Below are 14,838 nucleotides of genomic sequence, written 5' to 3' on the forward strand. Positions count from 1 at the left end.
GCCCAACATCCACAAGTTGCCCCGCCCGCCCAGCACCTCCCACCGAAAACGCCCCGAGGTTTCATCTGCAATCCGTTAACATTCCCCCGATCAATATCACTACCTAAAAAGCAAATCCCCTTTAATTAAGTCTGACAATTATTACTACAAATTGAGTACAAAAGGTTTTTAAGCGATTGACATTGTTAATATCATACAAGGCTGTTATGACTTAGGGAAAATGGCTCTGTCTGTGCTCAGTAGTTAGCTTTGCTTTCGGTGAAACGCGTGACCTTTTCATTCTTATCTTGTCTTTTCTTGTCTTTTTTTTTGTTTTGTTTTTCTCTGGTCGAAAAAAATAGCAAACAATCTCCCCCGCAGCCGAATAAAGTTTATATACCTTTTTTCCTCTTTTTTTTCAAATATATATTTATTATATATAAAATACTGTTTCATTCATAAAAGCCTTACTTTGTACAATATCTGAGTCAGTGTGTATCAGTGAGCGCAATGACGTGAATGAGTGTGTGTTTGTGTGTGAGCGTATGTGTTTTCAGTGTGTTTATGTGTGTGTCTGTGTGTGTGTGCAGGCATGAGTGAGTGAGCTAAAAAGAACCTGGAAAATTTTTCTCATAACAAATAGCTGGTACCGATTCATGACCTAATACACTAAAAAAAAGGTGTTTTACACAATATACACATTTTATTACTTACAAAAAAAAAGAGAAAGAAGACGTAGGCCTATTGTTAGCAGGCTGGGCTACAGCAGGGTTAGTACCACCAAATGAAACGTAAAACAACAGAAAAATGACGGAGAGAGAGGAAAGAGAGTCTGTGAATGGAAAGCTAGTAAAAAAAAAAAAAAAGCAGTCAGTCTCACTAGGGAAAGCTCATCATCAGTGCATCTCTTAATCTTGGATGTTGCGAAGTCAAAGTGCCGATTTGGTAACCGTGGAGACCATCCACTCCTCAATGAATTAAAAAAAAAAAAAAAAAAAAAAAAAAAAGAGCACTTCTCTCTAGAAATGTATGTACCACAATTTGTTGCACCTACGTCAAAAAAGTGATTTTTAAAAATAAAGAAAGGAAGAGGAAACTATTCTCTCCAGGGAGAGAAGAGGGAAGAATGAAGTGAGGAAAAAAAAAAGCACTTTTGTTGTCACACATCCGTCATGGCACCATTTCTGTGGATATTTTTCTGCTTTTCATTTTGAGGTACTTCTTTTAAGAAAAAACGAAGACTAAATATAGGATTTGTTTATGTCAGTTTTTTTCATTTTTTGTTTTTTGCTGTGTTGCACAGTAGCACCATTGTTTTAGTCGTTTTTTTTTTTTTCCGGAAGACAATGCACCATTGGAATTCCACCTCGTCACCACAATGACAGCCTATCCGTCACCGTGACTACCGCCGCCTCCTTGTCCCCATCATCCAATCATCTTTTGTTGTCGGTTTGGTGTCCCCGGCAACGGTAGTTCTGCCCGTCGCCGTGCGCTGTTACGTCCTCTTCATGCAGACCACGCAACGGCTGACGCGCGTCCGTAGGTTACCCGCCTTCAGAGTCTCCGACTGGGGCTTCCTGCAGGGGTCAGAGGGCAAAGGCCAACGGTCAACACTGGTTAAATTAATATTTAATTTATTTATTCAAATGATATGCAACTCCTCAGGCTGCTGCTAGGTGAATTTATCAATGAATGAGTGAATTATATTTTTTTTACACAGCACATTTCATACTTAGTATGCAATGCAATTAGAGATGTACCGATCCACGCCATTTTTCAGTTGTGAGTATCAGCCGATAAAGAGTACCAATCTGATACCAGAGCTCTTTTTTCCTTGATTTTTAATATTATTGTTGTTTCAGGTTACATGAGGATATAGTAAACCTCCCAAAGTTGCTTATCAAAAGAGCAAAATTCACAGATTCAATGGTTAGAGCTCCAGTTTCTATTTTTTGGAAAGAGTGGTGAATGTTAACAAACACTGACTGGATCATTGTAGAGCACAGAGATAATGCTGAGTTTTACAAATGGATGGGATCCTCTTTAAAGATAAATAAGCAGATTGCGCATCACTGTCTCACTAAAAGCTTTTGCAGGGATCCAACTTGTGACCTTTAAGTTAAAGGTAACTGCTGTGCTGCCCCGTTGCCCCGTGTCTCTGTACCTGAACATCTCGTTGGTGTCTACTGTGGCCAGCCAGAAGCTGTAGGAGTTGCCGTAGTAGTTGCACGTTCCCCTGCCGTGGCACTCGATGAAGGGAGCGCTACGGAACTCCTCCAGGCAGGAGCCCGGGGAGGCCAAGGCCTGGCCGGAGCCCTCTGCTCCTGCACTGGTGTGCTGCAGAGGAGGAGGAGGAGGGTTTATGTAGGGTAGTTGATAAATAAGATGCAAACAGATAGTACACTGCACAAGTTTAATTCTGTAAGTATGTGGCTTGTACCATCATGAAGGAGTAGCCTATCCACAGAGCGTCCCAGCTGGCAGGGCAGCTGGGGATCTGGATGGTCTGACTGTGGACTGCAATCACCATGGCTGGGGCTTCACACACGGCACACCTAGGGTTAGATACAAATCCATAATCATTACTTTTGCTCTTAAAAATTTGGAAATCTGAATTGACTTCACTTGCAACTCTATTTGAGATATTTTGGGATTACTGTAGCGTCGTCTGTTTGTTTTTTGTATTATGAATCTACTGTTTTGAGCTTCAAATTCCCTTGAAGCTAATCAGTCCTGTTGGATTCCTCAGTTCCTTTGGATTTCCATTTTTTTTTTGTAGAGAAAATTAATGTAAAATGTACCCCATGCACCGGTGAGGAAGTTTCAGCTTCATTCCATGCAAAATCCTTCAATGTCTTTACCGTTCCATGCTCCCCCCATCTGTACCTGCTGATGAAAGGTTTGATGCTCTCTCCGGTGATAGGGGCCATGGACATTGGCATGGGCTCTGGTGTTGACAGCCAGTAGGAGTAGTCATTGCGGGAGGCGAAGTTACAGACGTTGTTGATGTTGCAGAACATGAAGGGCATGGTGCTGAACCTGCGCAGACAGCTGCCAGCGGTGCCTGGTAGGAAAGGATGGGGGAAGAGAGAAAAGAACAGCAGGGGTCAGAGCAGGACGGGCTTAACTTCAATTTCTCATTTTAAATTTCATTGCGTTATGTTTGTAATTTGTGTCATGTCAAATAATTAGATTAAATAAACTGTCCATACCAAGGTCCTGTCCGTGCGCCCGCTCGTTGCCCTGCACATACAGCAGGGAGTATCCGTCATAGATCATGTTAGTTCCATCGGGGCAGAAAGGCACGTCTTGGCCCTGGCTATGCCGGGTGATGAGGAAGCCGTGGGCAGTCGAGGCTGTTCCTGGAAGACCGGGAGGGCCCTGTGGACCATCTGAACCTGGGGGACCGGGGTAACCACGCTGACCTAGTATCAGGGGACAGAGTGATCATGTTAGGATGGGTAAGACGCAGGTCATCAGAGGCCGTTCTTAAACTGGAACACAGAGTTATGACCAGGACGGTCCGGGGGGGTGCAAGCAGGATCCAAAAGGTCCCCAATGTCCTCAAGCTGAGCAATCAGATTCCTGGCAAATCCTGGCTAAAACGCTTACAGAGTAGCTATTAGTTGTTCTTACAAGGCCCTCTGAAATCCTCGGTTCTGATTGGTCAGTCGTGGCATTCTGTTGTCTGATATTTCAGAATAATGGCCATCGTTATGAATGACTGACTGTTACCGTGGACGGTTACCTCTAGCAGATTTGATGAATCATTCCACGCCCTAAGTCCAGTCCATTGACCACCACAAAACAAGCTAGCCAGCAGTGACACCTGCTGGACCAAAACAGTCATTACAAAAAAAATGTTCCTAGCCTTCCAGGTCATGTTGTTTTTGATGCGACAGATCTATAGAGCAAGGATAATTGATAGACATTATCCCTTCCTTATCGAGCATGTTGCTTTTCGCTAATGTTTAGTTTACTGTTGCTGCTGAACTCACCAGGCTGACCAGCAGGTCCAGAATCTCCTTTCCTTCCGGGTGGGCCACTGAAACCAGGAGGACCCTCCAGACCACCATCTCCAGGGTCACCAGGCTGACCTGACAGGAGAAAGACAGAAGAATTCAGAAAGAGTTAAATGCTGAAGTGAAACAGGATAATGTATATTTGTAAAGTGCATTGGTTTCAGTCTTTATTGCATTAGCAAACAATAATTCATTGCTGGCAAAAACTGTGCAAGGACACAGGGACGCCATGAGATGCCGTAAGATGAAACCAAGTAGCAGACAAAATGTTCCCAGGAAAAAACTAGCAGGGTCAAGACTTATCAAGAATGTTTGTCTCACACTGGGACTCTAAAAATAAACTATCCCAGGACCAACTTAAGGACTTGAGGACACCAACCTGGGAGTCCCTGAAGCCCGGGAGGTCCTGGAGCCCCCCTGACACCAGGCAGACCCTGAGGACCGGGCGGCCCACGCTCTCCCTTCACCACGATGGGCACTGGAGGTACACCGGGATCACCAGGAGGACCTAGAGGTCAAAGGTTGCATAAGGAACAGCTCAGAATCAATCAGTTTGATATGATGTAGTTGACTAATCAAAATGTCTTTTGCAAACATCTGTACAGGCAAGGTAAACCATTTTACGTAGAGCAATAGAAACCTCACCTTTGAAGATTTTAATATTGCTTTTAAGAGAGAATCTTAAGGGCCTGAATTGCTTTCAATTTCAAACCTGCTGTAATCATAATTAGCGAGGGATGTTATCATAACTGCCAAATGTGTGGAATAAGCATAATTTAAAGGTAAAAAAATAAAATAAAATAAAGTTCTCATTGCAGACCCGATTCCTTAATAAATAATGTCTGTACTTGGCCAGTTGAGTCTAAATGATCTAACACGCTCTGTAGCTTGACTGGTAGAACGTGTCACTTAACACTTTCAGGGTTTCAGTCCCATTTCCCACTGGTGCCACCCATACACATGGCACTGCAAGGTGCTCTAGTTAAAAGCCTCAAACAAATGGCAAGCTGCATGTATGATGCCTACAAGGCCAAGAAACATACCTTATTTATATCAGAATATACTCTTAATAGCATTGGCTTAGTCGCTAAAATGTGAATGGAAACGTATGTATTCACCCACCGACAGGTCCGACATCTCCGGGGTCTCCAGGAAGGCCACCAGCACCTGGGACTCCTGGGTCACCCTTAGGTCCTGAAGTAAAATAGGTGTTTTTTAGGTCACATTAGTGTTGAGACTTACAATCAAAATACCTTTTCAGATGGGATATATAACTATAAAACACCATCATTCTGGACTAACCAGGGAAGCCGGGAACACCAGGCAGGCCGATGTCTCCTTTCAGTCCAGGGGCACCAGGAAGCCCAGAAGAACCCTGGTCAAATAATGCAGGACAAGTCAGAGGTCAGGACAGGTAACATCACAGCCCACTCAATGACACAACACAAGATATAATTTATTTCTGCTTAAATCCTGATTGAGGTAAAAATTCCTTCTGAGGATTTCTTAGATCCTTTAAGGGACACATCTCAAACAAATTTAAGATAGCACTTCTTCTTATTGGTTTGCCGTAAGAGGCTTTAAGATGACTATTTCTCATAGCTCTTCCATTTCAAAAGGTGATTTTGGGGTAAATCTGCCTTTGCGGTTGCTTGATCAGTTCAAAATATGTTCAAGATGTCTTACACATCAAACCAATTTGGGTAAGTATTTATTGCCATTGGTTCTCCTTGAGGTTTTTACAACTTCTGAAGAGACGTCAATTTTGAAAGACTTTATCAAAGACAAATTATCTGTTTTTGTGCTCGATCCCTTTTGTTTAGATTTCTCTTACCGGAAATCCAGGATTGCCAGACTCTCCCTTTTGTCCAGGGAAGCCAGGCTGGCCAGGAGCGCCGGGAATACCCTTGTCTCCCTTGAGGCCACCGCTACCTGGGGGCCCACGGGGACCCTCTGGGCCGGGTGGACCTTCACACGCAGAAGGAGACAGTCAGGGACAGGCAAATAATGCTCCATCTATGGGGTTTATGCAACATTCCATTCATTTCCCTTTTTTCAGTCTTCTTCACAGACCTGGGGTCAATTTAATTTCTATTCAATCGGTTCAAGAAGTTCCTCCATCACTGTGAATATTCCTCTGTGATAAATGCTGTCACATTAAGTCAATTAAGGAATTTAACAGAATGAACACCCTGCCATTTCATATAAACGACAGTTCATATTTTGAACTGAATGAATGACAAGTGAATCGACCCCTAACCTGCTTCTTACAAGAGAAACAAGTACAACACAGAACAAATACAACAGTAGGTCATCTGAACATATTTTCCTCCTTACTGTACAAATCACAACAAGAATCTGCACTATAACATGTAAAAGTACTGTACACATCATAACACACAAGGAAATACCTAAATAATAAAGGTGTTTATTTAGTGTGAATTTAGAGATCTAGTCTACTTGTAGCAGAAAGCTGCCAGAATTCACCTTTTCACAGAAATATTTCTATTTAGTATTTGGGGACCAGGAGTTGAAGAGTTTCATTCCTAAATGTGCCATCCACCTCGGGAGAAATGCGGCAACGCTGTAACATTCTTAAGAGTAATACACATTTTCTTTTAAGTGCAGCAATAATTCTTTTTATGGTATTTATTTTAGTTTCATATTTAGTGAATGTGTGCTTGTCTGTCTGTAATTGTCTTATAAATTACAGTGATCAGGTGTTGTACATGTACAATGACAATATAGGCTTTCTGTTCAATTCCATTCTATTCTATTCTATTCTACTGTACACTCTCATTAGATTTGCAAAAAAAAAAAAAACATATTTTGACCAGACTTCCTTTGCCACTCATGTTATGCTCCACACAGCTGTGGACCTCTGTCTTTGTTCGCTGTGGCTTAACTCAATTAATATAAGATTATCCGTTACGCATAACAGATTTTTTTTTCCAAGATGGGAGGATAAAATTTTGGGAATGAAACCCTTCATGCAGAGCTAATACAGCAGTAACACGACAGGGGTACACATTTCAGTCAGTGTGTCTATGTTTTCTGTAGGTGATAATGAACAGTCCCGATTGAGGTGCACAAGTTGTCCTGTGGGGTGAAAAAGAAGAGTCAAAAAAAAAAAAAAAAAAAAAAAATCACTGATGTTAGATTGTGACAGTGTTCCCATGAACCCAAACCTTGTTGAGACATCCAATCATCCTGTCACTCCGTCCACTCTATGTTGCTAAAATCAAGAAACCAGGGTTGGGATAAATTCATTTTTATTCCATAATTTCACGAAATGGATTTGGAGTCCCTGAATTTCAATATCTGAAGTTCTTACATCCATGCTTTTAGGGCATTAATTTAGGGCAAATTTTCTTCATGTAAATTTCCGTCTCGGTTCATGTTTTGAACCGAGAGAGAGCTTCAAGTGAACTGATCCCAACCAGCATGAGAATCAGGATTCAAAAGTCACCGTTGATTTTCTCGATGCATTTCCACAACTCCCACTCAAGCATCACAACACAACGCAATACATCACAACCATCAAACCACTGGGGTCTAACCTGGAGGACCTAGGGTTCCCAGAATTCCCGGGCATAGCGGGGCCGGGTTGACGGCACAGGGCAAAAAACAGAAGAGCAGGTTTAAGACAGAAGCAAGAAAAACGAGGCAAGATAATAGCGTTTTAATTTCAAAACTTGCAATTTTTGCAGACTTTCTTATCTTGATTTGTATTTTTAAATATTAAAAAATGCATAAAAGCATCCAACAAATGCAATTATTTCTAATTTATTTTATTTTGTTCAATGGTAAGGATCTGTGTCCAGTTGGCCATAAACCCTAAAATAACAAGTGGCTGTTAATCTTGTAAAAATTAAATAGATATTAGACTTTAGTGCATTGGAAATATTATATCTTTTGAATTATAATATGTTCTAAAACACATTGTACCAAAAAGTACAACCAACAACATTTCAGTAAATCCAACAAAATTAGGATTAAGTGACAAATACTAAAAAGTCAATTTGTGTTCCTGGTGAGTTAGTTTTGTGGAGTGTTAGCCTATTTGTGTACAAAGTGTTTCCCCACCACATTCTGATTGTTAAAATAATATTTCAAAGTACCCCGGTGTGATCTGACCAACATGCCGATAGTGCCGGATAACCGTGTCAATCTTTACATTTTCAAGTGTGTTATTTATCATTGAGAAAAATAAATAAATAAATAAATTTAAGGTGCTTACTTCTTTAAAAAGGTGCATTACACTACCATCAGTGTGCATGAAAAGTGAGACAGGATCGTGGTTAGGGAAAGATGCACAGTCAGAAATTTACAGGCAGAAAATGCAATGATTTCCCAGCAGTTTTCAGGTGAAATTAAGTGTCGAGACGTCGAGCTCAGAGGCGGGACCGGGAGGAGTGGGGTTAAAGTCGGTCTGTGTTAAAGTTACAGAGGTGGGCTCTACAGTAAACAGCTGTAAGAAGTGGTGCAGTAAAGGTCTGGACGCCGTTGATCTGACCTGAGGGACCTGCGGCGGCCGGACGCACGGGTCATCACGTGAAGGGGGCGGGGCCGCACCGCAGTGGGCGGGGCCAAGCCACAGGAACCAGGAGGCAAAATGTCATGGAATCATTTTGTTTACCCCGTGTCCCAAAAAAACACTCACAGGGAGTGTTTTACTAGCCGTACACAGTGCTGGTTTGTGGTCAGAAAATACACACAAGTGCATTCATGTTTAAAAATTAAACTAAATGACTTATTGTGGCAATGGAAGAGCTTGTTTATGGAAATATGTCCCCTTTATTTGTATCAGATTTATTCTAAATAATAACCCTTAAAAAAAAAGTGAATGATGCCTGCTGCAGTTTGTTCATGTTTAATTTTAAATGCGTAAATAAAAATTTGAAAATATGGATGTTACAATGAATTCAACATCTGAAAGCATAATGTCATCCTGTAATTTTACTGGATGGCAAAAAATGAAAACTGTTTCTTTTTTCCTTGATTTTATGCATTAAGTGTTAAATTATTTCTAGATGTATATAGATTCCATATCCTGTTATAGCAGGATGTTGGGATGGGATACGACGCAGGTATTATATATCATTTTAAACCAGTTAGAGAGAGAATCATTGATTGGATTGGGTGGGATTGTTAAAAAAAAAATTGTGGGGGTTTTATTGGTTAAATTTTTACATGAGGTCATCATTAAAGATGCAAATTGATTTATTTGGGATTTGAAGCTGGGAGATGTCCACTTGTTAGCCCTAATAACTCACACTTGATGCTGACATCAGATACTGTGTGTGTGTGTCTGTCGAAATAACAACCAAACAGTCTGTTATCTGGCTTAGAGGAGGCGGTCCTAGGAGTTTCCATCATCATCATCATCATCATCATCGTCAGTCCTGAAATGTCCCTGCTGTCCACTTTTTCCAGCACTGTGCCAGGCTTGGTTCACCAGGTGCGTGTGTGTGGGTGTGTGTGTGTGTGTGTTGGGACAGACAGTGTCCATGCACATGACTTGATCGGTGGGACATGAAACAAACTCAGGACAGCGCAGCCAGAAACAAACCCATGACAATCTCAACATCCTCAACACTTTACAGTGTTTAGTTTTCACTAAGGACGCACGTTTTTTTTTTGTTTTTTTTTTTGCCAATATCCAATATGCCGATATTTTCAAACTCTTGTCCAATTGCTGATGACAATACCAATATATAGCCAAAACATATTTTTGTTCGACCTAATTGCAGAGAACATCAGGTCTCTCCTGTAGTTTAATTAACATGTTATTATTATGAGTGCTCTTATTGTGAAGGCCCACTAGCACATGCAGATATTCACTGGGCAAAACAAGAAAACTACTTCAACTTAGGTTATGTAAGACATGCAATCTTCATTTTTATTAGGGATGCACGATACTGGATTTTTTTTTTTTTTTTTTTTTTTTTTTTTTTTGCAGATATCCGATACACTGATGTTCATTTTAAAGCCTTTACGATAGCGATGACATGCCGATAGTATCGTGCATCCCTCGTTTTCACCACTAGGGGGTTCCAGTAGGTAAGTTCTGCACTGATCATCAAATTAGGGATGTAAATGTGTATATTAATTTCTTAATGGTTACTAGGGAGAATTTTGGGTGTGCATGTGTGTACTTGAAAGTAAGAAATTCCAGGTGAGTAAAACCGCTAATTTTTTAAAAATTATTTTTTATTGCAGGTTTTATTGTCAGTTTCAGTTTCAGTCACGAGAATGTGAAGTCCTGCTCGTCACCAGGCAGGGTCAAGACAGATCATGCCCCTTTAACTGTTTTAAAATACACACACACTTATGAAAAATATTCTCTTTGCTCTTCCTGATCAATTCTGAAACGCTGCTCTGTCCCAGTTGTTCCAAAAAAATAATAATAATTGATTTTAAGCTGCTAGTTATTCACCTTGGACTTCCTTTAAAACACAGTTGAGATTTCTGGGTTTGCCTCTGGCTCGACTGTTTCACACCAGCGCTGCGTCAAAATGTTCCAACCAGACCACAAACACAGGACACACACCGGTTACACTGACCACAGGAGAACACACACACACACACACACTTCAGGGCTGTGGAGAGATGGATACATTATGGCCTCCCCCATTTTGGGACCAGGAGAGGAGGGGTGAGGGGGTGAGGAGACACAAGGACGGGTGAACAGGTTGGGTGAAAGGAGAAAGAAAAACTGAATTGATGATGACGATGACAACACAGACAATAAAGTGCGAGGAACCCATGCTCTTTGGGGGCGTGGTCAAACCCCCACCTGGTGAGAGACAGTGACTGGTGCGTGAAGAGCACCCCAGCATTTCCTGGTGAGGGTGGGGAGTGAGGCTCTGGCTGTACGATGTTTTCATCCCGTGCTCAGTGCACTCGACAAATGATTGGACGGGGGGGGGGGTGTGTTGGTGCTCAGTGACGTGGCTCGTCAAACGACCCATGCAAATCAATGATGAGAGCATTCAGACAAAGTGCGCGTGGCGTATGCTGCGGTTTGCTGTCTGGTTTCTGGACTTACGTTCTTTTGTTTTATAAGTCAGCTTTTTGTGCTGCAGCCTCAAACCTTTCCATCTTTAAAGTAGACCAGGCAATTCAAAGTGACCAAAATAAAGAAATTCAGCATATTTGTGTTTGTTTTCAGCTACTTGGAAGACCAGATGGGTGGGGTTTACTACATTAGGACCATTCAACAGAAACTGAATTTTATATCCAAATCAAGAGCCACAAGGTTATTTACACAGTTTTTTTTTTTTTAAATAAATTTTCTAGAACATGATTCCGTTAATAGTGCATCAGTTCTCCTGACGTAAACAAACTCCTCTGCTGACACCATCAAATCAGCTGAAAATTTACAGCTGTTGCCAAGACAACGGGAACCACGTGGAAATACTCTGATTTGCCCTGAACCAAAGGCCCACGCCGCCTCTACCCATTCAGTCTGTATGGACTGTTCACGTCATACTGGGAAGTTGTCAAAAACACTCAACATACTGTCCTTTGATTGTCTTCCCTGTCTCATGTCCACTGCAGTGAACCCCACCCGCCTGTTCTTCTCTGCAGACTAAAACAAACGCTGAGGATTATTTTATGCTCCAGGTCTGACTCAATCCAGCAGAAAACCAGGCAGCAACTTCAGGCAGCATACAGGGTGATGATACCGCAACATTAAAGTCACCTACCTCCTCTTCCAGGGGGTCCTGGGGGTCCCTGGCTTCCTTTGGGACCCTGGAGGGCCACTCCTGGGGGGCCAGGGTTTCCAATGCTGCCTGGAGAGCCGGGGAGGCCAGGGAAGCCGGCCTCTCCCTTCGTGCCTGGGTAGCCAGGACTGCCAGGCGCGCCGGGGAGACCCGTGTCGCCCTTGGCACCTTGATGGGATATGAAAGAGAGGCAAAGTTATATCCAGACAGAGAAAATAATTCCTTTAATTTCTGCAAACCAAACAGTTTGTTCCAAAACAGAAAAAAAGGGACAAAAAGCGGATGCTACAAACCAAATGATGAACCTCAGGAATACTTTTTTTTTTTTTGGAAATGACTTCTAGAGTCATAAAAGTAACTCTGAAAATAATACTGAGGTTATTTTTCACAATACTGAATTGATTCTATAACATCGATGTGTGTAAATTTATGCACTTCAGTTTCATATGATGACATGATATCTACATTTTAGTGAGCTGTGTTACGTGCATTGTGTTAATTCTGTTTTGCTGGACTAGACTTGGAGGTTCCGACTCAGTTTGTCACCTGATTTGTCACATTATATGTTATATATTTTATTAGTCTAACAAGGTGTTACACGGTAGATTGTGTATTAAGCTTTATTCATACATTTTCAATTGATTCTGTAAATTATTGCAATGTATCATGATACAAATCATATTGTGACCCATGTATCGTAATATGTATTGCCTTGCCAAAACCCAGCCCTGTTCCTAATGAGATTTAGCTATTTCAAGTGTGTGTGTGTGTGTGTGTGTGTGTGTGTGTATGTGTATGCAATGGTTGGTAACTCACCTGGCAACCCTGGAAGACCAGGAGCACCAGGACCGCCGAAACCAGGCAGACCTGGAGAACAACAGTGGGTTTGTGGTTAAAAATTGTCCCAAGAGACAAATGGAAAGCAAACATTTCAAACATTTCATGTTAAAACAACTGATAAAGTGAGTGTCCTCTTGCTAAAACACATTTTGTACGACCACAGTCTCAGGTAATGTCGTCTTATTTGATTCAGTAAAATGAGCACAGCACTACATGCAGCAAAAGCTGAAAAATAACTGGAAATATATGGCATTTGGATAAAAACATCCACCATGTGGTATACTGTATATTTAGGATTTTGTCTATAAAAAATCAGCAAAATTACATCAACACCTTTCTTGGTTTTTGCATTATTTTCCAAGTATATTTTTCAGTATGATTCCTCAGTACATTGGTGTCAATATATATATTTTGCAATTATGAATGAATGAATGAATGTTTTATTTCGGTCATTTTCAAGCGGCAGAAATCAAATACACCTATGAATAGACAATATGTTATGCACAAATATTTAAATAATAAATAATATTTCATTTCCTTTCAGTGGAAAACCAAAACAAATATATTATATATACAAATAAACACTGACCGAAAAGGTATAGGCAGAAGCCTTAGCTTATTTTGCCTATCCTTCTTACATTGCTAAGATTTCGTCAGCTCACTTATTGAAAGACTCCTGTACGCTCCTGGCTTAAATCAACGCTAAGCCACCAGACGCTCACCTGGCTCTCCCTTGATGCCAGCCGGTCCGGGGATCCCGTCACGACCTGCTTGTCCCTTGTCTCCTGGCAGGCCCGGCGCTCCGGGACGGCCGGACTCTCCTGGTCTGCCGGGAGCTCCGCTGGAGCCTGGGGCGCCGGGGCTGCCGTCCAAACCTTTAGGGCCAGGGATGCCGGGAGGACCTAACAGGACGGCAGACAGAGACGACGGACGTCAGTCGTCAAACCTGGTCAAGCGTCTGAGGGAACGGGAAGCCAGCGCTCTGCCGAGAGGTTCCCGACACACATGCAGCCTGAATTTTCCGGTGTCAGATTGATCTCCTTCACTGCGGTCAGACAGACGTACCTTGGAAGCCTGGGAGGCCGGGGTCACCCTTGGCACCTGGTCCTCCGGGTAAACCTGGGAGTCCAGATCCTCCTGGCCCTCCCTTCTGTCCTGGAGTTCCTGGGAAGCCCGGCTGGCCCGGCTCGCCCTGGACACAGAAATGACTGTTTGCTGAAATGGGAGCTTGAACACATCGTCCAGATGAAGAACAGTCTCTGTAACCACTGCAGCACCAAAACTGACTTCATTATATTTTACTTTTATAGATTCAATCCAGTCCTCACTATTATAGACATTAAAAAATTATATTTCAATGGAAACAGCATCTCTGCTTAGAAAGTGACACTATTTCAAGCGTATTTAGGGTTGAAAAGCGTCTCCTGGTCATAACGCCAAACGAGGCGTCACAGTCTAAACTCTGATCTCTGATATCTGGAATTCAACAACACACATCCACGCAAAAGTATAAAACCTTCTATGTAATGGTTAGGAGAGGGTGTTTTATTTATTTTGTTTTTCTTCTGTTTTTCTTTTGTATTTTGCAATTTAATAAATTGTGGATTTTCATATATATATTTAATTATCACAGTTATATTATGATTAATTACTCTTACTATAAATATACTTATCGTCAAAGAAAAAGAGCATATCACAATGTAATTGAACACATATCTGCATAGATATATAGACCCATTTATATGTATATATATGTTAACATGCACACATAAAAACACTTTGACACAAAACTTCAATGTAAGCGCCGCTGTGTCCTTATGCTTCATGTTTTGCTTTACGTTACACTGAAATGTGTTTTTAAGTTGTAGAAATGACAAATTCTTTGCTGGTAACACTGAGGACAGGCTACCAAATGAAGGTGATTAACTTTATCAAAATGGACATAAAAAGGTTTGTAAAAAAAATTTAAAGAGTGCCTTGACATTTGAATTTTTTGGTACAGTGAGTGAAAGTGTGTGCTGTGGTCTGGGCGGTGCACCTTGGCTCCCGGTAATCCTGGCGCTCCCACTCCTGCAGAGCCTGGATCACCTTTGGCTCCGGGGAATCCGGGCGCTCCTGGTGATCCTGGGCCTCCTGGACGACCCGGCGCACCCGGCGCACCCTTCAGCCCTCCCGGTCCTGTGACATCATCACAGTGCGACGGTTAGTGAGTGAGTCAGACAGACAACACAGCCGGGCTGGCGGGATTTTAGGAAGCAGTCGACAAT

The 14,838-nt window shown here is 41.9% G+C and overlaps 1 protein-coding gene across 4 annotated transcripts in view; it reads right to left on the minus strand.

Moving 5' to 3' along the window:
* Positions 1-248: 248 nt before the first annotated feature.
* col4a5 (collagen, type IV, alpha 5 (Alport syndrome)) overlaps positions 249-14,838 on the minus strand; it is a 70,236-nt gene continuing 55,646 nt past the window's right edge. For 2 of the 4 annotated variants that reach the window (XM_030076065.1, XM_030076063.1), the window contains 17 exons: positions 14,610-14,749; positions 13,637-13,763; positions 13,294-13,473; positions 12,548-12,598; positions 11,714-11,899; positions 8,518-8,526; positions 7,562-7,570; positions 5,836-5,969; positions 5,304-5,376; positions 5,124-5,195; positions 4,381-4,509; positions 3,978-4,076; positions 3,192-3,404; positions 2,866-3,043; positions 2,420-2,534; positions 2,144-2,316; positions 249-1,556 (listed from right to left, as the gene is read on the minus strand). In XM_030076065.1, the coding sequence (XP_029931925.1) occupies positions 1,475-1,556; positions 2,144-2,316; positions 2,420-2,534; positions 2,866-3,043; positions 3,192-3,404; positions 3,978-4,076; positions 4,381-4,509; positions 5,124-5,195; positions 5,304-5,376; positions 5,836-5,969; positions 7,562-7,570; positions 8,518-8,526; positions 11,714-11,899; positions 12,548-12,598; positions 13,294-13,473; positions 13,637-13,763; positions 14,610-14,749 (1,970 nt within the window). In that variant the 3' untranslated portion in view covers positions 249-1,474. The remainder of the gene's footprint in view (positions 1,557-2,143; positions 2,317-2,419; positions 2,535-2,865; positions 3,044-3,191; positions 3,405-3,977; positions 4,077-4,380; positions 4,510-5,123; positions 5,196-5,303; positions 5,377-5,835; positions 5,970-7,561; positions 7,571-8,517; positions 8,527-11,713; positions 11,900-12,547; positions 12,599-13,293; positions 13,474-13,636; positions 13,764-14,609; positions 14,750-14,838) is intronic. The other 2 variants (XM_030076067.1, XM_030076066.1) reach the window with 1 other exon arrangement.

Source organism: Myripristis murdjan, chromosome 18 (genome assembly GCF_902150065.1).
Source record: "Myripristis murdjan chromosome 18, fMyrMur1.1, whole genome shotgun sequence".
Lineage (NCBI taxonomy): Eukaryota > Metazoa > Chordata > Actinopteri > Holocentriformes > Holocentridae > Myripristis > Myripristis murdjan.